This window comes from Penicillium chermesinum (genome assembly GCF_028974085.1).
Source record: "Penicillium chermesinum strain IBT 19713 chromosome Unknown utg000001l:1.0-1975020.0:1.0-1976611.0, whole genome shotgun sequence".
Taxonomy (NCBI): Eukaryota; Fungi; Ascomycota; class Eurotiomycetes; order Eurotiales; family Aspergillaceae; genus Penicillium; species Penicillium chermesinum.
In genome coordinates this window covers 1,557,649-1,585,367 of record NW_026695311.1, presented here as the reverse complement: position 1 = coordinate 1,585,367, position 27,719 = coordinate 1,557,649, and the positions used below count along the sequence as shown (strand labels likewise).

At 51.7% G+C, this 27,719-nt stretch overlaps 10 protein-coding genes across 10 annotated transcripts; 5 read left to right on the top strand and 5 right to left on the bottom strand.

Moving 5' to 3' along the window:
• Nucleotides 1–97: 97 nt before the first annotated feature.
• On the bottom strand, nt 98–2,112 carry N7468_000611 (ATP-dependent RNA helicase SUB2; the record flags this gene model as incomplete). The annotated part of the gene is made up of 5 exons (XM_058469908.1): nt 98–143; nt 204–461; nt 519–879; nt 942–1,352; nt 1,860–2,112. The coding sequence occupies 5 exons, from the start codon at nt 2,110–2,112 to the stop codon at nt 98–100; spliced, it is 1,329 nt and encodes a 442-aa protein (XP_058335939.1).
• Nucleotides 2,113–2,527: 415 nt separating this feature from the next.
• On the top strand, nt 2,528–3,094 carry N7468_000610 (ribonuclease P Rpr2/Rpp21/SNM1 subunit; the record flags this gene model as incomplete). The annotated part of the gene is made up of 1 exon (XM_058469907.1): nt 2,528–3,094. The coding sequence occupies one exon, from the start codon at nt 2,528–2,530 to the stop codon at nt 3,092–3,094; it is 567 nt and encodes a 188-aa protein (XP_058335938.1).
• A 1,150-nt stretch (nt 3,095–4,244) lies between these two features.
• On the bottom strand, nt 4,245–4,837 carry N7468_000609 (uncharacterized protein; the record flags this gene model as incomplete). The annotated part of the gene is made up of 2 exons (XM_058469906.1): nt 4,245–4,472; nt 4,571–4,837. 2 exons carry the CDS (start codon nt 4,835–4,837, stop codon nt 4,245–4,247), a joined length of 495 nt encoding a protein of 164 aa, XP_058335937.1.
• An 85-nt stretch (nt 4,838–4,922) lies between these two features.
• N7468_000608 (uncharacterized protein) lies at nt 4,923–5,201 on the top strand (the record flags this gene model as incomplete). The annotated part of the gene is made up of 1 exon (XM_058469905.1): nt 4,923–5,201. The coding sequence occupies one exon, from the start codon at nt 4,923–4,925 to the stop codon at nt 5,199–5,201; it is 279 nt and encodes a 92-aa protein (XP_058335936.1).
• A 1,206-nt stretch (nt 5,202–6,407) lies between these two features.
• On the top strand, nt 6,408–7,218 carry N7468_000607 (WW domain binding protein 11; the record flags this gene model as incomplete). The annotated part of the gene is made up of 2 exons (XM_058469904.1): nt 6,408–6,712; nt 6,801–7,218. The coding sequence occupies 2 exons, from the start codon at nt 6,408–6,410 to the stop codon at nt 7,216–7,218; spliced, it is 723 nt and encodes a 240-aa protein (XP_058335935.1).
• Nucleotides 7,219–9,437: 2,219 nt separating this feature from the next.
• Nucleotides 9,438–11,833, bottom strand: nimA (serine/threonine protein kinase nimA; the record flags this gene model as incomplete). The annotated part of the gene is given in 4 exon segments (XM_058469903.1): nt 9,438–10,658; nt 10,669–11,601; nt 11,658–11,710; nt 11,782–11,833. 4 exon segments carry the CDS (start codon nt 11,831–11,833, stop codon nt 9,438–9,440), a joined length of 2,259 nt encoding a protein of 752 aa, XP_058335934.1.
• A 408-nt stretch (nt 11,834–12,241) lies between these two features.
• Nucleotides 12,242–14,386, top strand: N7468_000605 (ankyrin repeat and BTB/POZ domain protein; the record flags this gene model as incomplete). Its single annotated transcript, XM_058469902.1, has 4 exons — nt 12,242–12,662; nt 12,725–12,830; nt 12,898–13,561; nt 13,646–14,386. The coding sequence occupies 4 exons, from the start codon at nt 12,242–12,244 to the stop codon at nt 14,384–14,386; spliced, it is 1,932 nt and encodes a 643-aa protein (XP_058335933.1).
• Nucleotides 14,387–15,098: 712 nt separating this feature from the next.
• On the bottom strand, nt 15,099–15,477 carry N7468_000604 (uncharacterized protein; the record flags this gene model as incomplete). Its single annotated transcript, XM_058469901.1, has 2 exons — nt 15,099–15,287; nt 15,364–15,477. The coding sequence occupies 2 exons, from the start codon at nt 15,475–15,477 to the stop codon at nt 15,099–15,101; spliced, it is 303 nt and encodes a 100-aa protein (XP_058335932.1).
• Nucleotides 15,478–15,679: 202 nt separating this feature from the next.
• N7468_000603 (DNA repair ATPase SMC5) lies at nt 15,680–19,465 on the top strand (the record flags this gene model as incomplete). The annotated part of the gene is made up of 8 exons (XM_058469900.1): nt 15,680–15,857; nt 15,904–16,124; nt 16,203–17,077; nt 17,122–17,824; nt 17,857–18,003; nt 18,056–18,128; nt 18,185–18,312; nt 18,368–19,465. The coding sequence occupies 8 exons, from the start codon at nt 15,680–15,682 to the stop codon at nt 19,463–19,465; spliced, it is 3,423 nt and encodes a 1,140-aa protein (XP_058335931.1).
• A 5,407-nt stretch (nt 19,466–24,872) lies between these two features.
• N7468_000602 (uncharacterized protein) lies at nt 24,873–25,229 on the bottom strand (the record flags this gene model as incomplete). Its single annotated transcript, XM_058469899.1, has 1 exon — nt 24,873–25,229. The coding sequence occupies one exon, from the start codon at nt 25,227–25,229 to the stop codon at nt 24,873–24,875; it is 357 nt and encodes a 118-aa protein (XP_058335930.1).
• Nucleotides 25,230–27,719: the final 2,490 nt, after the last annotated feature.

Below are 27,719 nucleotides of genomic sequence, written 5' to 3'. Positions count from 1 at the left end.
GTAAAAAGGAAAATAGAAAGATTAGGCATTTCGATCATCTCAAGCCACAAGGTTCGCTTAGGTCACTTGTAAGGGGACATGTTGAAGCTGTCGATTTTTAAGCCATATAGGTGGTAGAATCGACACCACCTTCGGGGTACTCACTGCGAGATTGGTAATTAGTGACCGATCTGAATCAAGCTGAGTGTAAGGGAAAAACATACGGAAGAGCGACCTCGAAGCGCTTCTCGATGTCCTTAAGGACCTTCTCATCCTCTTCGGTGCTGACAAATGAGATGGACAGACCCTTGGTACCGAAACGACCGGCACGACCGACGCGGTGCAGGTACGAGTCAGCATCAGCAGGCAAGTCGTAGTTGATGGCCAAGTTGATACGCTCGATATCGATACCACGACCGAACACATCGGTGGCGACACAGATACGCTTGTTGAACTCCTTGAATTCCTTGTAGCGTTTGATACTGTACCCCTGTTAGACAATGATAAAGGTAGGAAATAGTGATGGTGTTCAAACTTACCGCTCCTCCTGGCTGACACCAGAGTGAACAGCAATGCTGGGGAAGTTGCACTCGCGCAAAAGCTTGTCCAGCTCGTTAGCGCGCAGGGTGCTCTTAACGAAGATGATGACCTGGTTGAACTCGAGGTTGTCGAGGAGGTCGTTGAGCTTGCGGTTCTTCTCAGCCTCACTCAGCTTGATGTAGTACTGCTGAAGACCGTGCAGAGTGAGCTTGGTGTCGTCATCGACGTAGACTTCCAGAGGGTTGCGCATGAACTTCTTGCAGATAGGGCGGATTTCATTGGAAAGAGTAGCGCTGAACATCATAACCTGCTTGTCGGCAGGAGTAGCGCGGAAGATCTCCTGAACATCGCGGCGCATGTCTAGTGAAGGATTGATCGTTAGGAGAAGCGTCCTCAACCCATTGTCACGGTTAATTACTCACCAATTTGGTCAAGCATCTTGTCACACTCATCAAGAACGAATGCCTTCACGTTGCGCAGAGAAAGCTTCTTGTCGCGGACCAAGGCATTGAGACGACCGGGGGTGGCGACAACAATGTTAGGGTGGGTATCCTTGTTCGACAGGATCTCGATATCCTTCTGCATAGGGGTACCACCGTAGAAGACAGCGGTCTTGACATCGGGAAGGTACTTGGAGAAACGCGCGTATTCGTTCTTGATCTGGTAGGCCAATTCACGGGTGTGGCACATAACCAGGATAGAACATTCGCCAGGAACGGGCTCAAGCTGGTGCAAGGTGGTCAGGACAAAGACTGCGGTCTTTCCGAGACCGGACTTGGCCTGGCAGAGAACATCGACGTTCAGAATTGCCGTGGGAATGCAAACTTGTTGGACTGTGGTAAGGCGGCGTGATGTTAGAGACTCAAGTTCGACTCAAGGTAGAAAACAAAAAAATGATATAGTCGCAATGTCCGTCCATCTTCCGAATCCATTATCACCATGGACGAGTAAGGCGCACAGGTATGCTTTCCTCCGGAGTTTTCATCAAGGTCGACTGACCCTTATGAGCCCTTGGAGGCTAAAGGACCTCGCGCCCGGGTTGTGCAAGCCTCTAGACAAAACACCAGCGATCTGGTAGCATTGTATCCCGTCGGAGGCAAGGAGACTCACGCCCATGATTAGGCCTTGGGCACAGCAATGGATGCGACGGCGACCATAGCCTACGACTGATGCGAGGAACCCGTGCGCGAAGTCAAATAGCCAACCAAAAGAAAAATAATATCGAACTATCCATCTTAAATGATGGAATCAAGACCGCCCGGAACCGATTGATGTAATTTCTTCGTGGAGATGGACGGACGTTGGGCAACTGGAAGGTACGAGGAATGAATAAGACTAACCCTCCGAAGGATGTTCGAAACCGCAGTCGGTGATGGCGCGCAAAAGCTCTCCCTTGAGCAGGAAATCACGGAAACCGGTGGAGTGGATGCCGACGTAGCTACCCTTCTTGTCGCCACCGCGACCGGACACGGTGAGCTCGCCCTCCTTATCGGCGTCACCGTTGCCAGCAGCGGGAGCTGCTGCGGCAGGCGCAGCTGGGGCCTGGAGCTCCTCGTCGGAGTAGTCGATCAGATCCTCCTCGTTGTTGGACATGTTGAAGGTGGTGGACGGGAAAATTGAAGGTAAGAGTCGAAATGCGCAACTTCGGGGAAATCCAAAGTTGGGTGAAAGAATAAAGGGTGGGGAGGATCAAGGGGAGAGAATTTAGAGATGGGTGAATGAAAACTACTGTCAGCGCTCCCAACAGATTGATAGTCACAACAAGAGAGAAGGATGATCAAAACGGGGTGGATGGGGATAGAAGAGAGCGGCTGCGGCTGCGAGGGATGAGCCGTCCATATCACATGATACGTCCGTATTGGGATTAGTTCCCCAGAACAAAGCCCGTTTTGGGAACTGGGAACGGGCGGTCTCATTGTTCAGTTCATTGACAACTGCGCAGTCAATCAATCAATCATTCACAGCTGCACCCCAGGGTTTCATTTTCGCTGGAAAATCTGTAGCGCCAATGGCCAAGCCGAAGGAGAGCAAGAATGCCAAAAGTCACTTGAAAGCCCGGCTCGATTTTTTACAGCAGGCCTCACAGTATCTGCATAATTGTGCGACTAAGAGGGACCAAAATGCGAAGCCCATCAACCTTCTCCATGACTCGAAAGACATCAGCCTCGAGGCATCGCAGTTTCCCTCTCGGATGGAAACAGATGCGGTTTCAGACAGGTTGGGACGGGACAAGAGGCAAGGACAGCAAGACCCTCCAAAGCAATCTTTGAGCAATGTATCTCGCATGTGTATTTCCCAAATGCGTGGTGTGTCATTGAAATCTCAAACTCGGCTTCCGGTGCTGGTCAAAAGATCGTTTTGCAAACGCTGTGATAGTGTCCTGGATCTCGAGACAACTGCGGTACAAGAAATTGAGAACAAGAGCAAAGGCCGCAAGAAGCCCTGGGCTGAAGTCCGTGTGGTTCGCTGTCTTATCTGTGGAACCGAAAAACGGTTCCCCATTGCAGGGAAACGAAGTCAAAGGCTAGCCCTCCGGGACCACACCAAGCATCGAAACGAGACGGGTCCGTCATGAACGAGTGCCTGTTCCTATTTTTACCTGTGATAAGTATCGAGACGAGTCTCGTTAGATCCCGTGGCCTATATGTTTGGGTTCTAGGTATCGCTCAAGCTCTTCAAGCGCCCGAATCAATAGCCTGCGGTATGGCCCCATTTCTACTATACAGGGTCACAAACGTTACCAATGCATGAGTACCATGGGATGGGGACGTCTATGCGCAAGTCACGTCTCTTACTCTTGCTGGGTATTGACTCATCTCATGCTCAGATGACGGAAAGATTTCCAATGCCAGTAGGATTGACTACTTCTGGTTAGCTCACAAGTCACCAACACTTGGGCAATGGGGAATGGCGAATCAAAGTAAAGCCACAATAATATTGGTGTTGAACAATGGCTGGGGTAGAACGCCCCACCCGAACCGATGTACACAAATCACGCAGGAGGGGGAATCGAAACCGAATACCAGCATAAAACGAATCATCAAGCCAATCCAGAAAGAGTCCAGGGCCATGCTCATGCACACCGCCAAGGAAGACAATAACAAAACAAAAACAATGTAGATGGATAACTTGACCATGGCGTGAGCCAAAGTCGCGCTAGTCGTCAAGAGTCAGCAGTGACCCGTACTAGAAAAAGCGAATGTGTAAGGAGCCAAGAGAGTCGGTACAATCACCAGAAACAAGACAAACCGAAAAAAACCCCCTGCGCCGTCATGTACTGCAGAATTCTGTTCAAGCCGCAGGCTCGCTGTAAAGAGTCGCCGAGACCAAAGTGCCGCGAGGCGTGTATGGAGTTCTTTCAACGAGCTGTCGATAAATGTGCCAAAGAAAAACAACATAGGAGAAAATAGAACCTGAATAGATTCACTGGGTACGCCGCAACCGAGTGTGATGGGTCCGTGAGGACAAAAGCCTATATCCGAGGGGTTTGTTTTCGAGTTTTCGGTGTTGTCACCCAACGTTTGAAGATAAGAATGGTCGCATACATTTGAGGTCCTGGAAAGTGAACCACGCAACATTCAAGACAATTATAAGGCGGGTGATGTAGAGTTTGAAGAATTGAGTGATCGGGGATTATGTATCAGGCTCATGTGTCGAGAGGCCTGAGGAGCAAGAAAGGTATGGGATAAAAAGACGGGGAGGGAGGCAAGGGCAACGAAGTGGCATTAGCGGCGGCGACGAGATTGGTCGATGCGACGATCTAAGCCTTCGATTCGCCCACGAAAGGACTTCACGATATCCCGAATGTGGCCGATCTTGGCCAGTTCGTTCTCCAAATCGTCGGCGGAGGCCATCATCGCGCGGGTCCGGGCCATTTCCGCATCGACCTGTTGGATTGTCCTTAATGCGCCGCTCTGGCTAAGCTTGACGGAATCGGATATTTGTTGTGAGAGCTATGGGAAATGGAGGTTAGCATAAGCTACAATGAACATAGGCGCCAATGATCGGACGCGATAAGAGGAAGAGGGAGAAAGAGAGGAGGGTGCAGTACATAGTCGATCTGGCTACTGATACGCCGCTCCAGGGAGCCCAGCTGATGTGACAGTGCATGAAGGCTGTCGGGGTCCAGTAACAGGCGTCCTTGGCTACTGGCGGCACTGGTTGCGCGCGAGCTAGAGTTGCTGGCTCTCCCAGCACCCCGGCCCCTGGCAGCGCCATTGCCGGCATGGGTGTTCTGCAGGGCAATCTGTTGCTGCTGTCGAAGAATCTGGATCTCGGAGGAGGTGAGGCCAAGCGAGGTGTCGGGGATCGAGGACATTTGGTCCCGGGCAGAGACATGCTCCGACCGAACAGTCTACGAAGCGCCGATCAAACTCGAGGTGAGACCGAACAGACCGCAGGTCATGGTGGACGGAGAGAAGGAGGGCGGAGGGGGCGAGGGACGGTGCGCAGTGAGACCGGAATGCAGATGCGGGCGAACTCCTGGAGGACGAGATACTGGGAAGGAAGAGGCGGAGAATTCTCAGGAATTGAAAAGTCCAGAACTAAAATTCAAGTCTAAAGCCCGAAAGAGGAACTGGGAGCCGCCGAGTGAATTTGGCGGCAACTGGGCACAGCGCGCGCGGCTCGTGAGCAGCCCTTACACGAAAACAGGAGAGCCTGGCAGACCCGAGTCTTTATAAGGGTTGCCTTTTTCCAGAGATGGGAAGCACAGACTCAAGGGACTATGATACCTCGGACGAAGCACTCGAATTGGATTGTGGGGAGAAAGAGGAAGGAGGGGAGGGGACGGGGGCACCTGCTTTCGAGCTTTACGATTATCCCATAATTATCGCCATGACTCTGGGATTTTCCCAGTCTTCCTGGATGCAATGATGAAAGGTTCACGGGAAAAGCAACCTCTCGTACCTCCAGACATCGCATAGGAGCCCAACTAAGATCCAGTGGGGGCTGCTGCATATGTACATACGGCGGCGTGATGACTAGTCACTAGTGCTTGGCTTGGACTACGTAGTACTTGTCGCGCGTGCGTTCGAGGACTACACAGTATAATACACAGAGACTAACTATAGCGGGGAAGGGATAGTCGGGGAAGAACGGACTCTAGAGGAATCTGGAACAGCCTCCCTTTCGCGACACCGTCGTAGAGGTTGTTCTCGCCTGAACATGAATCCCTACAGAATCGTCATTCATATCCAAAGAGGACGTATATACTTTCGATCAGATGTACCACGCCCACTAGTTAGGATCCGAACCATGGAACAACAATGGAGCCGTCAAAACCTCTCCGCCTCGGTTTTTGGTTTCTTAGTTCTTCCCCATCACCGCCTTAGAACCCTCCGCGCAAGTATATCCAGTCCAATCACACTTCCCATCTCGCCCAACCTGCGGCCTAACTCGTGAGGCTGAACCCACCGGCAATCTCATTTGGTATTCCTCCCTCCCAGTCGATAGAGCCACATCTCAATCCAACCTGTGAGCGGCGTTCAACCACCCGAGCTCCACCTGCATGCATACTCAACCTAACTGCCCGACTCGACGCCATTGACCATTCCCCGGGGAACACTACACGCTTTGATCGCCCTTTAGCTGCAGAATCCTGCGCCGGCAACAGGCTATCTGGGTCGCTCTCGACTCTCAGTACCCATCCAGAACCTTGCTCCCTTCCTGCAATCCCCGTCCACGTGCGAAATACCTTTTCGAGAAGGCCTCCAAGCCCGCCACACCTCCGGCTTGCCCTCGAGGCTCTTTAAGTCTGGGCTGACGACGCCATCGGCCGTTGATTGGCAGTGCGAGCCCTCCGAGAATCAATTGCTTCCGGGCCGGGAATACGCTGCTTGACGCGGAGACCTTGATTTCGACCCCGTGAAGATTCAGGCAGATTCAAAATGGCCAAGGACAAAGAGCGATCCATCAATCCCGCCGCGGCGCAACGAAAACAGGATAAGCAAAAATTTCTGAAGAAAGGAAAGGCGGAGGCGCTAGCACGGCGCAATGAGAAGCTCGCACGACGTAATCCTGAACGCATCCAGCGACAAATCAATGATCTGAAATCGATAGAGAAGTCGGGACAGAGGTTACGACCACGGGACAAAGAATTACTAGAGGCATTGGAGAAGGATCTTCGTGCGGTGCAAAAGGCACGTGAGGCTCTCGGCGACAAAGCGCCCAAATTCGCGCCATTTCGTGGCGGGTATGATCACGAAGGGGGCGAAGGGGGCGAAGGGGTACTTGGGAAGCGGAGGAGAGCCCCGATCTGGGGGACAGCCCGAGGGCGACAGCAGCGAAACAGATGAGGAGGTACGGCGGATACCAATGCCGCGCGACACTCCACCTCCGATCCCGCGGCAACACCAGCGAGGACAGGGTGGCGCAGGTGGCGATTCTGAACGTCGTGGGCCGCATCCCCTGCCCCCTAAGCCTCAGGTTGAGCATAAGACTACATACGAGGCTAAACCTGAGATCCGCGATCTTCGCCAGGAGGCTGTCAGCAGGTTTATACCGGCGGCTGTGCGGGCGAAGCAGGACTCAATCAGGGGACATGGAAAGTTATTAGAGCCGGAAGAAATGGATCGGCTTGAAAAGGCCGGTTATCACGCTGGTCCTGCTGCGGTGCTCCGCCTAAGATACAATCCACTGATGCTGACGAAGCACAGCGGTTGCTGGATGAGGAGGAGGCGCGTTTCCGCGAGGAAATGAAAACAGTCCAGATTGAAGAGGTACCAGATGAGGATCTATAGCCCTTGCAGCTTCATCGAATCAATGACATGTGTACAATACGATCCCACTGTTTGAACCATCCCACTTGAGGAACTATATGTACTGATCTGGCATCTTGGGTGCTTGTACTAAAATTGAAATGAATCTCTTTTCTGCGGAGAAATGCTCGATTTTCCCAGCCTATCAATTACATCTCATGCATAATTCGTGGGTTGCATTCATGGCGACATGTAGCTCCTTCAATTTCTTATGATCAGCCCCGGTATCTCAATTGCGTCCTTCGGATGTTGATAAGTACAACGCTCTCATTTTCCGTGAACTGGCGACCATTGATGACCACGTCCCGAATCTCTTGTCCATGGAAGTGTTCATCTTTCGAGAGATGCAGGTTGTTGACCAAGCCTTCCGTGTTGATGTTCTCGTCAATTCCCCACGTTCGATCAAAGCACTTCTGGCATATCTGGGGTCTCTCGGCGGGCCCATGATCTGCGCAAGGCAAACTGGATGCTCAATAATATTGGCTCATCAAATGCTTTAACTCGATTACTTCTCATAATCAAGATTCATCACTGTAGTGTGACTGCGTAGATGTCCCTGAAATACTTGCCGCAGGGTAAGAGGGTATTGAAACCAGATGCTCCCTACAAATTTGAGTAATTATTTGCGTCGCATGGATCTCCTACCGCATTTGATATCCAAATATCTGGTATATAGTCGAATGCTCTAGGGAGTTCAAGACTATCAATTCACCGCCAATTCACCTCAGTTGAAAAGGCATGGGACGGCCCAGGAGATAACTTCGTTGTTCCACGGCAGAGTCTCTATCAGATTCTGCTGCCCTATTGTGCCTCCAATATATCGAAGTAGGAGCTCTGCTTCTTGGCACACCGGGAGTCCAAGTCCGGAGCCAGATGCTCGATCTGTCTCGAGTACTCCGTCTCCAATGATTGTATCAAATGAAACCCCTTTTTTCGAAATGGCCATTCATCAGGTAAGAGGAAACTGCATTTTCTCATCAGTGAGTCTTTACCTGCTTGTCACGGGGTGTACATTGGCCGGTTGCCCCGTTTCCATGCTTACCACTGACTGGTGCTCAAGTGATAACTCAATGAACTCTACTTCGAACTTGGGTATGCTGAAACTTCCTAATAGTGGACCAGCCCACATATCTGTGCTAGCAGTATTTAAAGATGATTCACGAGGGCTGCGGAAGGTTTGGGCTTAGTCTTGGTATACACTCGCTGCTTGTTTCAAGGCATTTCGTTGGGTTAATTGGCGAGTTTGGTCTGGAATAGCTTTTGATTGCAAATTCTTGATATTCTTCGCGGTTGGGAGCTTATCCCCATATCTTATCAGAGGGAAAGGCCACTGATTCGCAATCATTTGTAGAAAGGACAATCAGCATGAAGCAGCGTATCCAGTCCAAGCAATACTAGAGCCACCTTGCGCATCTTACCAGCACTGTCATGGCAGGGATCATGCGACACAAGGTGTGGCTACTGATGAAGATGACAGGGCAAGCAGTATCGAATGGTGATAATACAAGACAATGAGTCCGTGTAGAGAGAACCAGCTGGTGATTTGAGTAGTTCTTTATCTCACTAACGACGAACTGCAGACTGCAAGAATTCATAAAATCTATTACTCTTCTAGCTTACGTTCCTAGAGCACAAGTAGATCTCTAAAGGGCTTGATAGGTAGAAACATCATACCAGCCGGATACAAGATGGAGATGATGAAAAACAGCACCCCTACCAATGTAGCGACAAACTACAGAAGGCCAATATCTAGAAGATCTAGCTGTGAGTCTGCTAGTACGAGGGGAAACAATTAATAGACGAAACAATCAAGTCAAAATTGTACGACCGATGCAGCCAGATAAATTTACACGAAAGGAACTCCTTCTCCAGGATGAATTAGGAAAATGGGCATCACGGCATGACAAAGGGAAGAAGGGTCGAGTCAGGGCGGCATAAGTAGTAGCCAGGGCAGGAAGAAACACAGCGCGAAAAGCAAACTCCGTGTCTCCTAATGCTTGGGCTGCAGGCAAACTCCCAACAAAGAACGGAAAAATCATCGAACGCCTCGAGATAGCAAAAAGGTATGAGCAAGAATCGGCCGAATGGCGAAGAAAGTGAAAGCAAAATCAGAAGATACTGTCTTTCCGACACGTAGTAGCAACGCCTGTGCACCTTATATCAACTCCGGAAAGCAAGCAAGAGGGCAAAAGAAAAAAAAAGGAAGGGAAATGTGAAACGCGTAATTGAGGCTGTTTCTTCGGTTCCTAGGTCTACCCGGAGGTTGCGGATGACCTTCTTTCCACGAGCCAAGAAGGGACTGGGCATCTCATCGCGCTCCGGATCCCAGACAGCGGGAGGGTCACGGTCGGAGATGGAGAATGAGCAAGTCGGCATAGGAGCACGGGAGTCACTGGCACAACGCTTGAAGTCGTCGGTGGGCCGACCACCGGCACGAGCCTGAGCAAGCTCTACCAGGGTGCGGCCACCCATGTTGCGCTGCATGACAGCTTTGAACATCTCCTCTCCACCGGCTCCATTCTGCTTGGTCGGGCTCTTAGGGCCGCTCTTGCGAGTTGAAGAGCCAGCATCAGCGGCAAGATTAGCAGATGAAGGAATTTTGGAGAGCCGACGGTGAGGGGATTTCGCGCGACTTTCGCTGGCAACACGGGTTTCAGAGTGAGAACCACCGGGTCCGCCGGGGGCCTGAGGGAGTCGGGAGCCATTGGAGGGGAAAAGAGCAGGCTGGTTGCTGAGCTTCTGCATCATAGCCGCGGTGTTCTGGCGGAGGAGAGGGCGTGGAGGAGCCTTGAAAGGATCAGGCTTCACCTTCGGGCGAGTAGGAGATGGAAGATCGGGGGTATCATCTTCATCATCCGAGTAAGCCAAAGTAGGCTCCCACTTGGCCTTGTTACGCTCAGCTTCAGCGAATATATTGCGGGAAGCAGCAGTAGCGGAAGTGCGACGGGGAGACAATGAAAGCGAAGCGATAGAGATGGGTGATGGCTCAGCCATTTGGATGTCCTGTGGGGATTCCGCAACAGTCTTCGAGCGGCAGAACGGAGTGCGAGCTTCCCTCTTTGGCTTCTTCTGCTTGTTGTGGGTAGGCGACTCGGGCTGAAGTTGACTGGGATCGACACTGTTGTGCTCGGTATCCTCGGTCATGCTTTCGGAAGATCGAGACTCCCAACGGCTGTTGCGAGAGGAAGATGACTGAGATGAGTTAGAGCCTTGTAGGCTGGCTCGGAAGATGTCCTCGCGAGATTGGGGATTGCTGTTTCTCTTGTGCTTTTGAACCTCAATTGCAACCCGTTCCTGAACCTCAGATTCGAACCGCTTACGAAGACGGTCAAGCTCATTCTGCACCTGACGGTCAATCTCAAGGCGTGCCTTGACTTCCCACTCGGCGAACGGTACTTTCAATTTCAGCTTTGATTTGCTGTTTCTCTTTTTCCATCCTGGCCAGGTTCTGCTCCATCTCACGGACTTTCTGGGAAGCCACCTCCTCACGACGACGCAGGGTCTTTCCCAGGTCAACGACCTCTTTCTCCTTGCGCATCAAGCGAATGATGGGGAGGTTGATGAGGGCGGCGGTGTCGGGGCGGTTGTCCGGGTTAACACGCAGGCAATTACCAATGATGTTCTTCAACTCTGGGGAGTAGCAGTCAGGCAGTGGGTCGAATTTGCCTTCACGGATCTTCTGCACCAGCTGAATGTGGGTGCGAGCGTTGAAAGGCGGTTCCTTGGCGCAAAGCTCGTACATAATACATCCGACCGCCCAAATATCCGATCGCAGGGTGTACTTTTCAGCGGCACATATCTCAGGCGACATGTAGAACGGGGTACCAACATATGTCGAAGCAAAATCGTGGGACTGCATCTGTTTGGATAACCCAAAATCACCCAATTTGACGGTATTGTCGCTGCCAAGGAAGATGTTCTCGGGCTTGAGGTCACGGTGGAGAATGGTGACTTGTCCTTGCTTGCCCTTCAGACCAGACTGCTTCGGGGGAGCACCCAAGATGTTTGATCCAACCTCAGCCGGGTCCGTGCCATAGTGACATCGGAACAAAGCTGTCACCAATTGAGACAAGATGCGCCAGACGAATTCCTCTTCGGCATACTTGTTGGCTTTCTTTAGGTTCTTTATAACCATACTGAGATCACCGCCTCCGCAGTACTCCATGTACAAGTAAAGGTCTTGACTCGCTTTCAGGTGTTCCCGGTGGTAGTAGGCGACAATGTTCGGGTGTCGAAGGGAACTGAGGATGTTGAACTCAGCGGTGAGCTGCTCCCGCTCTTTCTGGGACATCTTGATGTAGTTGATCTCCTTGCGACATAATATCTATCGTTGTCAGATATTTCTCAACCTCTCAACTTGTATCGCACCTGGCGACTTACGAATCCATCCGACTTGCGCTTGACCTTTCGAATGATCCCAAACGACCCGCAACCTTGACAATGGTCAGACATTGAATATGAAACAAAGAGACTAGAAGCCTTGTGTCACAAATGGATGACTTACCAATCTTCTCCAAGATCTCATACTTGTCCGCCTCAGCCAAAGCAATCGCCATGGCTATTGACTGAAATGCAATGCTAACAAGAGATAAAACGAGTACGAAAGGGGACGAAGGCCAGATAGCAATGGGTGATGAGCATGGAAAGAGAAGAGCCCAAAGTTCCCTGTCTTGTTAGTAGTGGAAGAGGAATTGAAGAAGTGGAAAAGTGATATGCAATGGGGCCCTTGAAGTGCCGGTGGCCCTGGACTGTTTGGGTGCTTTGTTGTTGCTGAGCAACGGCTGGCTATGACCCACCCCAGACCGTTCCAAGAAGGCGGTCAGAGAAGGGTTCATGCAAGTCAGTGGCAACACGACGGAGGCGTTTCTGTTGGCTGGTCTACGTGAGCTTAATGCAATGGCACTCTAGACCTTTCGTAGGCAGTGGACTTCAATCAAGCTGAGTCTTTCTTTTTTCTGCCAGTATTGTTTGCTGGCTGGCCTATCCCAACCACCGTTTTGGTCTTGCATATTAAGATTAGCATTTGCACTGTTTGCTCATATATCACGTGTCCCTTATCGATAACGGCCGGGACTTACTGCCGTCCCGCATTTTACGATGGCGAACCCAATTCCAGTGCGAGTGGCAAGCTGCGTGGCCGGGGAATCATGGCTGAACGGAGTGTATTGCGAAAGGATCAGCTGGAAATCAGCTTGCATAACGAAAAGAAGCTGATCAAGGAGGGTTATATCAAAGATGATAACCCTCTGGATGATAGTGAAGCCTTCCGGCAGCTCTGTGCAGCATGCCGTCAGGGTGACCTAAAAGTCTGCCAGGAGAAGATAACAGAGGGCGTTAACGTAAATGCCCGCGACCACTATGATTATACACCTTTGATCCTGGTGAGTTCTGAGTCTGGCGTCTCTGAGTCCTGGCAATGAAAAAGTATAGGAGATGCAGTGTCTAAGACATATATACCCCGCACCAGGCAAGTTTGTGTGGCCACTATGAGGTTGCACAACTACTTCTAGAATCCGGGGCTCTGTGTGAGCGTGACACATTTCAAGGTGAAAGGTTGACATTCAAATTCTCGTCCAATTGACATGTCCCCCGCAGAAGCTAATGGTGGGTCTCGCCCTAGATGTCTATACAATGCTCTAAATGACCGGATACGAAATCTGCTCCTTGAATACGATTATTCCAAATCAACCGACCCTTTACAGCCCTTGGCAGCGCATATAACCTCTCTCCTCACTAGAGAGTCCCCAGTGACAACGGATATTGTCGTGACTGCCTCCGATGATTCCGTTCACTTACATAAATTCATACTGGCTGCTCGGTCCCCCTATTTCCGGAGTAAGCTCGCAGCGACTCCAGAAGCTACCACATGGAAGCTACCGAGCAATATTGCTCCCGAGGGATTTTCTGCAGCCATTAAATATCTCTATTTTGGTGAACCGCCCCGGGAGCTTCGGAGTGGACCTGGCACTGGTTTCACGGAGTCAGACGTCTTTGCGGCCATTGACAAAATTTCTAAATATCTCGAGACCCAAAGTCTTATGGAGAGTATATTGGATAGTGGTGACCGAAGACTGGCTCGGCAGCGAAGGACCATGGAACTCGCTAGAGGGCGTGATCAACTGGAGCAATGGTTCCAGACTAACGTCCTTGGCAACAAAGTGATCGTGGAGACAGAAAAGGCCAGTGAAGTGAAATGGGACCGTAATAACCAGATATTTGCAGATGTCGTGCTGCAAGCTGATGAGCTTCCTGACGAAGTGGAAGATGGCCAGCCCCAAAAATCAGTGTTGTTTCCATGTCATAGGGCAATGCTCCTTCGGTCGGAGTTCTTCCAGGCGATGTTCTCATCCTCATTCCGTGAGGCCCAGGTATCTGACCAATTAGTGGTGATCGATGTCGACTGCTCGCCTGATGTGCTAGAGATCATTCTTACTTTCCTCTACACTGAGCGCGCAGATTTCTCTCTAGATATCGCCGTTGATGTCCTTTTCGCGGCCGATATGCTCTTTATCGAAAAGCTCAAGACCAAGGCCGCAGTCGTCATCAGCACTTTGGGTAGCGCCGGCATGTCGCAAGCCGAGGCCGCCAGAACCCGAGGCAAGGATGACGATGATATTGACATTTATGCGATCATGCGGGCAGCCTGGTTGACTCGAGTCCAGCGATTGGAAGAATTCGCAGCTCGGTTCTTTGCATACCGACTCGAAGCTCACATTGACACTCCCGAGTTCGCGGAGCTCATCCAGGAGTCTGCATCCCGTATTCAGGCACGTCAAGAGACCGACTCTATTGAATTGTTGGATGATATTCGATTCTATCTGAATGAACGTTTTCGGCTCAGATTCGACGATGCGGGTCTCGAAGAGATGTTGGAAGAGACGGCGCAGCCTCCAAATGGCGATGGAGGGGAACAGCCAGATGTCGCACAGGTCACTAAAGAAGTCGACGCACTTAATTTGTCCAGCGACACCACGGACGGACAAGCACGGCAGCTTCGGGCCTTGGATGGAGCCATGGTCGACGACGAGTTCTCCGAGGACGCGATGAATTATCAAATCTTGATGGAGAAATTGGAGAACCTTTTGGTAACTCTGAATTTGGATGCTTAAGTATGTTGACATGTTTCGCCAGTATGCGCCACTGTTAGACCCTGTTCACATTGCCACGTCACGATATATTCATGAATATCGAGTACTTAGAGGAGAAAATAGACGTTGGATATACAATGATGTTTCCCTGGTGTGGCCCTAAGTACATCATGGCATTCTGACCTTCAGATGCATTAAAGCACTACCAGTTATACCCTCACACTATGCAGATACGCTCAGAACACGTCCTTTAGGGTTACTAAAAACCTGGTAATGAAAATTGAATTTACAAGTGTGCATGCACCAGCGGAAGGTGACTTTACTCTATACTATATACGCTGACAAGGGGCCACTGAGCTCAATTGAGTTGGCCAAAATAGCCACGCCCTTAGACACAAAACCCGAATGTTGCACAGGGTATTATTTTTGAAACTCATAATCCACAAAACCCCAAAACTCCATATGATGCATTCTTGACAACCATAGACCACGCGCATCTCATTGACGATGTTCGCCTAGCCGACTTCTAATTCCCCCAAGCAGACCAAATACAACCGAGAAAAGAGGGCTGTTGCCCTCAAGCTCTGGTGTAGCCGGACGCTTGCTTTGATTCAACCATTGGTACGAGTAGTGGCTGTCACCGGAGCCATGGTTGGGCGTGCAGTCCTCATCATCAGGAGGGGTGCTTTGTAATTCAAAGTTCTGCCTAACTCATAGGCAAAGCCATCCATGATCACCGGCCTTCTTGTGGTCTCTCTTTGTCGCTGCCCACTGCTTGTCTTTGTTTCTTTTCTTTGATCCGGGTATCTAGGTCACGAATTTGCGCCTCGATCATTCCTTTTCGGGCTGTGAGATTCGACCGCATTCCCTGGAGGGCAGCCATCTTTTCATCAAAAGTAGCTTCGTGACGTTTGCGCTTTGTCTAGCATTTTCGAAGGTGATGTTAGAGCGTATGCCCGCAGTTTCAAGTTAAAGCAGCCGTCAACGAATATTCTCACCTGTTCAATCTCTTGGTTCGTCTTCAAACCAGCCCCATAGAGAGTCCCAGCAATAGTGATCGAGACCACAGAGGCTGTCAAGATCATTCGACGCACATTTTCAGGCGAGGGCATTGTTGCGTCGTTGCTAATATCGCCCGAAGGTCAAGCGAGCAAACGGAAATCCCCCGGGCGGAGACCGACCGCTTACCATAAACAGATACGTGGAGTGGCACAAAGACGCGTCTTAACGCCCCCTCGCGTTTGATCATCCTTATCGATTTCTCGATCTTCACCACACTTGGGTGGGCTCAAGCCAACTACCCTCAGGGTAACAATGTCGACTCCTAGTCGCAGCCCGCTATCCAGTCGTCGTCGTCGCTCACACAGTGAGATGACAAATGGCGATGATGATGAGCCGTCCAATCAGTACTCGGAAGACGTGAAACGCGCTCGTCTAAATCCTACGAAACAAGACTCTGGAACGGGCGATAATTCCCGAGAAAGCTCTGGAAGTGAGGAGGGGGGAGGAGGGGGAGGGGGGGGAAGATGATACGCAAGAACCCGAGCAGCCATTTGAACCTCTGGTGGCTCGGCCTGGAGTCGATTCGAAAGGCTACAAACCTGGCGCAATTATCCGCATCAAAGTGACGGACTTTGTGACTTATACGAAAGCAGAGTTCTACCCTGGTCCCAAACTAAACATGGTGATTGGACCGAATGGAACTGGAAAGAGTACTTTGGTCTGCGCAATCTGTCTTGGTCTCGGGTGGGGTCCTCAGGTATGTAGTAGCTCGGCTCTTCGAATGGGCTAGATTATACCTTCGAGCGATGAAACTGATCTCACCCCATTAATCCAGCATCTTGGCCGCGCTAAAGAGCTTGGAGAGTTTGTCAAGCATGGCCGTCCCGAAGCAACCATCGAGATCGAACTCGCCGGCGGGCCTACAATTGCGACAAACCCTATCATCAAACGGAAAATCAAACGAGACGGCAACCATAGCTCTTTCTGGGTTAATGGCACCCCGGTCTCTGCCAAAAATGTTCTTAGGCTGGTTCAGTCATTTGCCATCCAAGTCGACAATCTGTGCCAGTTCCTCCCTCAGGACAAAGTCGCGGAATTTGCGGCCCTCACGCCAGAGCAGCTCCTTTACTCTACCGAGCGAGCCGCCGGTGGGAAGCGGATGATAGACTGGCATGACGCTCTGAACAAGCTTCGTGAAGAGCAGAGGAAAATTGAAATCGATAATCGAGGGGACACCGAAACCTTGCGAAACATGGAAACACGACACGAAGCGCAAAAAGAGGATGTTGAGCGGATGCGAGAAAGAGTTGTCATTCAGCAAAAGATCAACAACATGGAGTTCTTGCGCCCCATCGTCGAATTTAGAGACTTTGTTCGATTTTTCGATGAACTCAAAACAAAAAGGAATCGCCTTGAAGAAGAGCAGCGGTTGCTGAAAGAGGAGCTTATGCCTATGTTCAAAGTAGTGGAAGACAAGAAAGCCTATGCAGACAAGATCGATGAGGTCAAGACTCTCCGCAGGGAGCAGGTTGCGCAGCTTTCAAATGCAGCTGAAGAGGCGAAGAACAAGATCACGGAACTTCAAGATGAGATGACAGCTATCGATAACCAGATTGACAATGAGAGAAACAGCGGGAAGCGGCAAAAGGAAGAGGCTTCGAAGATCTCTCAAACAATCAGGAAATTGGAACGCCAGATGCAGAAGAAGCCGTCGAGTTTGATCCTAGCTATTTTAATAGTCTACTTGGGGAAAGGCGACAGGAGAAGCGAAGGCTTGAGGAGCAGATTTCCGAAATTAGCGAGAAACGTGATCCTCTTCAACGACAGATTGATATAGTCACTCGTCGCAAAAACCTGGCGCAGAGAAACCTGGAGAACTTGAGCTCAAAGTCTGGACAGAAGGAGAATCTTCTCCGGTCAGTGTCTCCGGACACCGCAAAAGGATATCAATGGCTTCTCGACAACCAGCACCGCTTTGAGAAGGAAGTTTTCGGCCCACCGATGGTCACTTGCTCAGTTAGCGATCCGAAGTACGCAGACGCGATCGAGTCGTTCATACAGAAGGCAGAACTTACCGCGTTCACAGTGCAGAGCAAGAATGATTTCAGAACTCTGCAGCAAGCCCTGATCAAAGAACTGAACCTCCATGATATTAGCATCAGAACATGCCCTGCGGGCTCTGGCTGGAAGAGGTCACCGATCCCAAAGGAGGACATCGAGCGAATGGGATACGATGGCTGGGCCTCAGATTTCATCAAAGGACCTGAGCCTGTGATCAGTATGCTGTATGAGGAGTCGAAATTGGGAAGCACTCCAATCGCCATCCGAGAAATCAGTGAGGAAGCATACGAAGAAACGACCAACGGCCCGATTGTGCAGTTTGTCTCTGGAAGGACTGTCTATCAGATCAGCCGGCGTCGCGAGATGGACCCGGAGCGACGTCTACCAGAGCGAGGGGTATCAAGAAGGCCCGGATATGGACAGACCAGCCCGTCGACATGTCTGCTAAACAAGAGTATCTCAACGAGATTGGATCATCAAAGGATGAACTCGAACATCTCTACGCAGAGCTGGGCGAAGAGACTCGCAATTTTGAGAGGCTGCAAGATGAAATCAAAGCCTTGGATCAAGATATGGTACGCTCAAGATCGTGCCCAGCTGGGAGACACTAACTCATTGCCTGTGCAGAAAAATATCGAAAAGGAGAAAGCCGAACGACAAACCGCGCACACCAACTTTTTGGCCATCCCGCAGAGGTTGGGTACGTTCTCATCCAACGATATCTATCTATCCTGGCTACTACTGACCCCCTCTTAGAACAAGAACAGTCCAAGCTTTACCTACGTCAGGAAGGGTTCACTGAGATTAGAGAACGAGTTCACAATCTGCGGTATCAGCAAGATGAGATTGCGATCAAAAAAGCCGAAGCTACCGTTCGATACGCCGTCCGTCTCACCGTTGTCCATTTTCCTACATGTCCTTGGGCTAACGAGATCACAGGATTCCATTGAAGGGGTGCGCGAGGCCTATGAAGAGCTTCTCAAGGCCGAGATCCTGCACATGGAAGCGATCTCAGACTGGAAAACTCTGAAAGCCCGAGAAAGCGATTCTGCTCGGATGCTTGAAGAGAAGTCACGGACGCTACGTGAAGCAGCTGAAGAAATGGACAGAGCGAAGCGGCAAGGGAAAGCGTTGCGGCATCAATCAAAGCAAATAGAGAGAGAGATACGCAACCGGGAGGGGGCAGACGAAGTGCACGAGTCTTTCCTTGCCCCGGACTACGATATGGATGCCTATAACGCGGATCTCGATTCGGAAAAGGCGCGGTTGGCTCTCACCCACGGCGGGCATTCTGGGATGATCGAGGAGTTCGAGGCGCGGGAACGGAAGATTCAAGAACTCAAGGAGAAGCTCAGCGGGTTCATCCAGGAGAGGGCGAAGATTCAAGAAAGTATCGATGAGGTTCGCGGCCTATGGGAGCCTCAACTGGATGCTATCGTTAGCAAAATCAGTGACGCCTTTGGAGACTCCTTCCGTCGCATCGGACTGGCTGGACAAGTCAGTCTGTTCAAGGCAGAAGACGAACCTGGGCCGAACGGCGAGCCTGGAGCCAGCAACTTTGAGCAATGGGCCATTCAAATCCAAGTCAAGTTCCGTGAGCATGAACCACTGTCTATCTTGACTGCTCACCGTCAATCTGGCGGAGAGCGTGCTGTCAGCACGATCTTCTACCTCATGGCTCTTCAATCTCTCTCCGCCTCACCCTTTCGGGTGGTCGACGAGATCAATCAGGGTATGGACCCTCGAAACGAGCGCATGGTCCATGGGCGCCTGGTGGACATCGCTTGCGGGACGGAAGACGGGGCAACTGCCGCAGCGGACTCCATTGGAGGAGGCGGAGGAAGCCAATACTTCCTTATCACGCCCAAACTTCTTACTGGACTGGCCTACAAGCGTGGCATGAAGGTGCTCACCATCTACAGTGGCGAGTATATGCCTGAGGACTACGGGAAACTTGATTTCCGGGTGGCTGCCCAGAAGATGCGAACGATCACCGGCCGGCAGCTACGAAGACGCAATCCCGTCGACGTTTACTGATACAGCTCTTGTATAATGACCCATGATACCATCTTGTTTTCTCGCTTGAATCTAACCCCCGTTACCGAATTTGTTGTTTGCTCCGAGTCGGTATAGAGACCAGGCCTATCAGTAGATATAACCCCCAAAAATGCCGCACGATCATCAAACATACCCACCTTGGCGCATGATCTGAGGGTAAATTCTTGTGTTATACTGATATCGAACCTTCTATACACGGGATGTTGACGAGGAGTTTCAGGGTTATACTCCAGGAGAATTGACCTGCCAAAACAGGCGTGCCTGTGGAGGACACTATACCCACTAAGAGCGCCCCCCCCCCGACCGTTTCCTTTTCTTGATCGCTGGGTCCCATGCATGGACGGAATCGTTAAGGTCTGTGCCCACTGGGGGGCACCCCTCCTCCGCCTCACCAATTTGACTGTGCACGCCTTCAAAAGTAAGGGCCTGTTTGAAACTAGAAGACCCAAAACCAGGTGCCGGGGATGGAACGGACCAGAACCGGTTGGCTGTGACGGGGCTGCATCGGGTCAGGCGTTACCATAACCTAGTGTCGGATTAACCCGCCGATCAGAGGAGGGGAAGCTAGATTGACGCAGGTCAATGCCGACAGAAATTCGTGGCAAAGGGAATTCCCGGCGCGAAGTCAAAGGATTCAGATCCATGCTCGGATCGGACCAACGTACAGAAATGGCCAAGATCGAGCAGCCCAGCGCCTCATCGCCCAGGCCCTCCCTTGCATCTTCGGTTACGGGGTGGGGGGGGCCCCTCGATGGCGAGAAGCCAATCCCCACTCATGATCCTCGTGCAAAAAAGAAAAGGCGCGCAATGGCTTCTAAAAAGTGACCGTGTCATGCAGATCGACCACCGGGCGTTTCCGCCGCAGATCACAGGCCCCATTTCCGGAGCTTTTGCGTGCCAATCGTTGGGCGGCGTTGGGCATCTCCTCGCTACTCTCAACTCTAAAATGCTTCGGTGACCCGTCCTGGAACCTGTCGTGGATGCCCCCTCCTTTCGGCCACGCTCCGCGCGAAGGTTTGGCGTTGTGCGTCCTTGTCTGCCCTTCGATGGAATGAGGCTGGGTGGTGGGACTTGGATCATACGAATATCGCGCAATTTCAAACGTGGGGGAACTTGCTTTGTTGTCCACTGCCTTAGTCTCCCAACCAAGCCCAGCCCCGTGTCATTTCTCCCACCCCCCTTCTCCTCCAGCTGCATGCTGTATGTGCGTATACCTACAACGCTGATCGACGCTGCGTCTCATCGACGGCAGTGGAGAAAAAGATGGAGTGATTGGCCTGATATTCCACGATTCCACCGCGACTCCAGGTTCGATCCCCACCATTCACGGCGCCCTCTATGACATATCCTGTACTCCGTAGTAGTAAGTAGTAAGTAGCAGCCGACCACCGGGAGCCAACACGTTGCATTCGATATCGCAAGCGCTTGGGCCAGAGGTCTCCCCATATTCGGTGGGGCAATTCCGACGCTTTGACTGTTGAACCCCAGCTCTTTATCCTGTTGCTCTTTATCCTGTTCTTTGACTTCTTTGACAGAGACATTGAGAAACGTTTGAGGCTGTAGCGAGGGTTTCCACGCCCCATTCCCTTGACCCAGGCGAGGACTAGGGAAAAGGTCGGTTTCCTTTTCGCCAGAAATCTGATGCATCTAGTTACATCATATCCCTTCGTTCTAGAAACTCTGTATATACTTTAATTTCTGGTGGGCACCAGGGCGAATCCGTGAGATCACCTGCACGGCACCCGCCCATGGGGCTGCATACGAGGGATATACAGGTAAGAGAGAGAGAGAGAGAGAGCAGTGGCGAAATCTGGGCGCCCGTTGGCCTTCCCTGTTTAACGGTTCGAATCCTGGCCGCATACAAGTCATCTCCACTCATGCTCCAGTATGATTGTGAGGTATCCTCAGGCTGAAAGGGAAAATGGCCGTAAGCCGAAATCCGCGGGACGCAGATACCGTAGTAATTAGTTGTCGCTCCCAGCCGCCCTGGCCCCAATCCACGGCCCCCCCCGGTCCTTCATAAGGTAAGCATGTGCTAATATCACGGAGATGAGGGCGACCTCAAGGGGGCTACGGAGCTACGGCGCTACGGAGCTACGGAGAAGCTCGCACCCCACAGCACGGACCGCTCATTGTTGTCGGAAGTAAGCGACAGCTGCTTCCAGCCTCAGCACTAAAAGAACGGAGGGCTTTGGGACGGACTCTCTTGGCTTTGACGCCAGCGGCTTCAAAACGTTGTGGGAATCATTGGTGACCCCTCATCCAAGGACCTGGGATTCCCGAGCCGTCAGACTAGGCCTGAAGCTGCCCGTGGTACGCCGTACTTCTGTCTCTCAGGGACCCGACCCTGGTCTGGCGTCCAGCGTGGGCTTCCTGCTTTTCCGGAGATCTATCTCCAGAGTGGTCGAAACGGTGTCTGCACCACAGTCGAACCCACCCCCCTTTTTTAGGCTTCTCGTCCGGTCTTCCTCGTCGCACGGCGGCACAGAGTCTCGAGCAGACGGGGGGGTTACAAGCCTGATTGCAATAGGAGCGGGTAAGATGGCACCCATTTACCGTGCCACCCCTGTCTAACAGCCCATTTCTTTGTGTACGGAGTTAGGTGGGGGAAAAGAAACTTTGAATGACGCTCCAAAGAACTATCTAGGCAAATGGACATGGATTATGTGTGGGTATGTGTGGGTATGTTGTCTACGGGTACTCCGTACGGGGCAATCGTTGCTGGGCATGGTAGACAAGGCAGCGACTAGACATCTTTCCTGTTGTTGGTTGGGACCAACGTCGCAGCGTAGCCACTCCAATGACTCAGTAAATGACTCGCCAGAAGAAAACGCGCCGGGGCTGCATACGGCGGCAGAGTACAGGAGAACAACACGACACCGGCCGGTGGTCCATCCAATAAACAAAACGTAAAGCTGTCCCCTTCCAGGTCAGTCGACAGCAACAAGTACGAGGCAGCTCCTTCGTGTTGGGTGGGAAGGAGGGGGGAAAAAAAAAGAAAAAGAAAAAAAAAGGGGAGGAGAGATGCCACAGGTGAGATGATCTACTGCAGGAAGCCAAAAGGTAGCAGGATGCGACGCGCAGTGTCGGGTTTGCCGTGATTTTCGCCTATTCGAGTAAAAAAACGAATACGAATCCTGATGATCAAGCAAGAATGCCAACATCTGACGGGGAAGCTTAGGGCATGTTCGGCAAGTCGGTTCAATCGATGTCAATCTCAAAGATCCCTGTCGGGCAAACTCATTCTCGACACTGGAATTCAAGTTTGAGTCCAAAGGTCGATCATCGGCCAGGATCTACCGTTAGTGCCGGTGGAAGGTGGTGCCCCGGGCCCCACACCCCTTAATCCATAGACATAACCTCCCCCAATGAATCAATAGAAAAAAAAAAAGAAAATTAAATCATTTGTTTTTATAAAGAAAAATCAGCTGGGATGCCTTGGACTTGGGCAAACCATCAGCTGCATTGGGTCTGCAATGATAGGCTCTCTGATCGAGTTGTTGGCAGCACGAAAGGAGGAATTGCTGTTTACAGATCGGATGGAGAGGAGACCCGTCGAGCTGGGATAGACATCCCTGTCGCGGCTACACCTATCTAGGAACTAAGTCCTGACCGAGGAGATGCACCAAGAAACCCATGCTTCGGCCAGTGTCGTCAATGCGAGTCGGGGGTGATATAGTAATGCTTACCCAACTGGCCCCCGTCGAGTACGATTGGGTCCAGACGTGGAGGATCGGGGGGGGGGTGAAGTATGGCAAGCGGGTGTCTTTCGGGATTTTTCTTTTCTGTATTTTTGATCCTACCTTTATAGGGACAAGGCTGGACATGAGACATAATGAAGATCCCAAGCCTTAATACTTCGGCGTCCATCGAATAGTCAATAGCACCGAATCGGGCAGCGGGGGACATTGTAGATCGAACTGGAACTAGGCCGTATAACTAGCGACACTAACGAAGGAGTGCATCCACGAGTTGCATCCAAGAAATTCATGTGATCCGAAAGGCTTCGTATAGGACACGACGACCCAAAAATAAGAATCGACTGACGAGTCAAGGAGGAAGGGGAAGGGGGGAGGCCCAGACAGTGGGCTCAACACAGAGGAAACGGACAAAGAGGAGCCCAAGGTCCCAAAAATCAGATTAGCTCCCGTACTACACATGTAGGTTTGCGTGCAGGACGAAGGTCCCTAATGTACGGAGTACATGGAGCATGGCTGCAGTATAGGGCTGCTCGGCACAAGCTGCATCAGATAATTTGCATCTCCAAAACAACTACGGCTGGCCTGCTGCATAATCCCAAAAATAAAAAGAACGCCGTCCAGCGATCCGACACGGGGTTTATGCCTGGTCGGGTATAGCGCCGTCGCGAAGATTCCGACCTGTCCACCTGGGGTCATCCCCTCGCGACGAACAGATCGTGTTTCAGCATTGGTTGTGGCATGAAGGTCGGATTTCCCGCACGATCTGGGGTGGGATCACCCTGTCGATCGCGGACAGGGGGAGCTTTGCTCCTGTGGGCGCTTTCGTACGGCGCGCTGGAATTTGGCTTGCTGAACCTGGTGGCTCCCAGAGGGCTTTTTGCCTTTTGCCTTGTCCCTTTTCTATCCTCTATTTATTCGGCGCCAATACTCATACAATCTATTGATTTTTTTTTTTTTAAATTTTTTGATTTTTTAGGTTTTTTCTTTTGGGCGGGTTACGTACACTGTGCCCCAGGTTTGACCCTGGAGGGGCTTCCTCGTTAGATTTTGCCCCTTTCGTGTTAGGGCTTGGGGCTTCGGCTGAAGATCTACCAAAAGTCAGATCTGGGCGGGTAATTAAGGTCTACAATAGGGAGGTCCGTAGGCCAAGCGTTGGGCATGGGAAAAGTCAGTTGCGGATAAACTTCTCGTGTCTGTTTAGGGGCACTTGAGGGAGGCGATCTGCCTGGCCAACCTCGGTCGCATCCATCCTGAGGCCCAAGAACCGGCTAATGGGATAAAGGGAAACCGCGTCCGACAGAAGCTCTGGCCAGCGTTTGTGTGGATGATCCACGGGCGATCCGCCGGATCAGGAAGGTGAAAGTCCTGACAGCTTGGGCTTACACGTCAGGGACCTGCAAATCACCTCTCAACCGCTTACCCGACCTGCGGTGGCCCATTTTATGGGGTAGTGTTTCATGGTTTCCATGGCTCTTGCCAAATAGACACAGAAAACGGATCACAAAAACGGATCACGGTCATGAAAATCAAATCCTTCAGGCGGAGATTACCAGTGACTCGCTACCAATTGCCACTTTCCCAGTTACCAGATCCTGAGGATCCTCGCTTCCGCACCTCGTGATGCTCGTGGACAACCGGACGACCGGCTTTGCTTCGCCGAAGGATGAATCGGGCTTTGCGTTCATTTACCTTCCCCAGGCGGCCATTGCAAAACGCCATGATCGCCCGGTCGGACGCAGATACGGGATCGACAGGATGCTTTCGTCACGAAGGGCAGTGAAACGGTGGCCGCGACCAAGACCTTCCGACCCATGAATTGGCTCACCTTCCCAAGTTGTCTTAGAGCGCATCCATCCGCCCAGGGCCATCACGTAGATCCTAGGGGAGTCCTTTGACAGTCCATGCTTACAAACGGTTGATTGGTGGATGGGGCGGTACATCGACACCGGCCGAACTTGTCCGAACTGGGCCGTATCTGCGAGCTCAGAAGGATGGTACTTTCGACAAACGCTCGAGGTCAGATGGACCATGGTATGGGCCATCTTGCAGCATTCGCAGCATTGCAGATTGCGGTCTGGATGCATTTGCCATGTGTTCTCCAGGCCTCCTTGCGCAGCATGATATGGATCAGATGCGGGCCCACTTCCATGTGATGCAAAAAGGGAAAACGGGAAAAGCAAAAAGCGCGACCAAAAAACGAAAAAGAAAAAAAAACGCGAAAATTCAAATTTAAAAGGTTCAAAAAGGGGTGAGACTCGCGTGGCATTGGGGCGACGCCCCCGGATGATCCCCGATCGATCAGCGCATGGACCCGGAAATGTGGCCCGAAGCGGTTTAGCGACAGAATCCCACGTCCCTGTGATGTCTGTGCTGTTTCTTGAGAGGCATGATTGGGTCAGCCTGCAGTACCGCATCCAGACCCTACAGGTCTTCTGTACGGTCGCATCTCCCTTCTCCGGGCCCGTAGCCTGTGCTGGATGCTCATGTTCTGCAGTTAGATCCTTGATGACCTCGTTTCCCTTGTCATAAAAAGGATGGGACAATGACCCGGTGGATTGGCCCCTCATGACGGCCGTGGACGGATGTGAGCGGAGGCCATTTAGGGTTTCTTGGATGGAATCTCTCAGAAGGGAATGTCTTCTCGACCAGTTCTAGCCTCAGGATATTTGCCTAGAGCCCGAGGCAAAGAGGGGCCTGGAAATCAGGGGAGGAAATGACCGTCAAAGAACGGGAGCCTAGTCCCCCCCACCATCGTAACCACTCAACGAGCCGCAGGACCCGCCAATCAGGCCCAACGGAATATTAACGCCGGGAAACTAAAGGGAGCTAGTCGATCCCGAACAGAACTGCCGACCGCTTTAATCCCCTTCGACAACTAGCATGAGGCCTATTGCCCGTGGTCTAGGGGGGAGAGGTTCACACATCTCCGTCACTGGGGACTACCGCATTATGGGCGGCTACAACGGGGACGCGTCTACTTGCGCTGTGCACATTCACCTGGAAGCCCACAGTCAAAGTTAATTAATCGAACAGACCCAATAGACCCAACAGGCCCCCGAGACCCCCGATAACGCGTTCCTTTCCACAAAATGCCGAAAGGGATCGTGGATCATTTACCGCCCGAGCCATGCGTAATTGCTCTGAGATGTACGGGGCCGTCGTAAAGTGGACACACTCTAACCCCGAGGACAATCTCCGAGACCATGATGCAGTGAATTGGCCCATGAGTTTGCCCTCGAGCGCAGCTCCGTTAAGCTCTCAAACGCGCACCGGGCATCTGGTCGAACGAGTCGAGCGGCATCTCCCGGCCAGTGCTTCTGTAACGAGGCAGCTTGATATCTGACACCCTGATGAACCCAGCTTCGCAAACGGGCACGCACGGAGCAGGCGATCCTGGTAAAGGGATAAATCTGGCTAAATCTGGCTAAATCATTTTTTTTAATTAGAGTGGAGCTTCGCTTCCACGAGGCCGGGACGGTGGGGATTACCAAATGCCCAATCGTCGGTCTTAATGTAGAAGGCGGGCACGGCCCTTCAGCGGTTGAAATGATCGAAGGCAACGGCCCCGGGGTTCCAGAACGCCGATCGGATCGTATCCGGAAACGGACTAGCCTCCTCACCCGCGTTTTGCGGTGGGGGCCAAAGAGGAAGGACACGAGGCCTCGTGTTCTTGGAGATCTTCAGGAGACCCTAGGATCGACGAGATGTTGGCTCTGGCACCTTCTCTTGTCAGAATCCATTTAGAATTGACTTTGTCTCTTATGTTTATTCGCTCTTGGCTCTCCGGAACTTGTCCGACGATCATGAATACATGAATACCTCAGATCGTCCACGGGGACAGAGATGCTCCCCCCCAAGGTGGACTTGGGAAGACAAGACCGCTCCTCCCATCTGCCTTGCACACTTACGAACATCGTATATGCATGCTCAGGATCACCTCGCACAGCAGTAGGTTTAAGCGAGTTGGATCCGAGCGCTTAGAGCCGCCACCCCGTAATCCCAGCCCCAACGGAGGTTTGTACTCTTTGGGCCTAGTGCAATGCGGGCAGTTTCTGACCTTCCCTTTTCATCGATTCTTTCCACGCGACATTTCTGACTAAGGATTCCGGGGGGCCCCTTGGAAGATCCTCGATCCCGCTGTAACCCTGGGTTGCCCTAACCCACGGAACTCTCTCTAGAACTCCAGGGGGAGAGCGCCCTGGACGCCCAACCCCCACGTCCCTCGATGAGCTGTTCGGGGGATCCGGGACACAAAATGGAAGTTCAATTTTGAGGCGTTTCAAAACAGGGTTCATGCAGGCTCGGAAGCTAGCAGGAATACGTTAGGGGATACGGACTCCCTCCTTCCTATTTCTGGGGGGGGGAAGATTATACACTATTAGGGATCGACGCGAGATCAGGTTCGGGTGCGATCAGCCGTTTATGGGGCCCCTGGGTGTGACAGGTAAGCAGGATCTGCACTAGCAGGAGAGGCGAAGCTCGAACCCAACGGGGACTTTCCGGCCTCCCTTATTGGGTTTAGTGCATTCCAA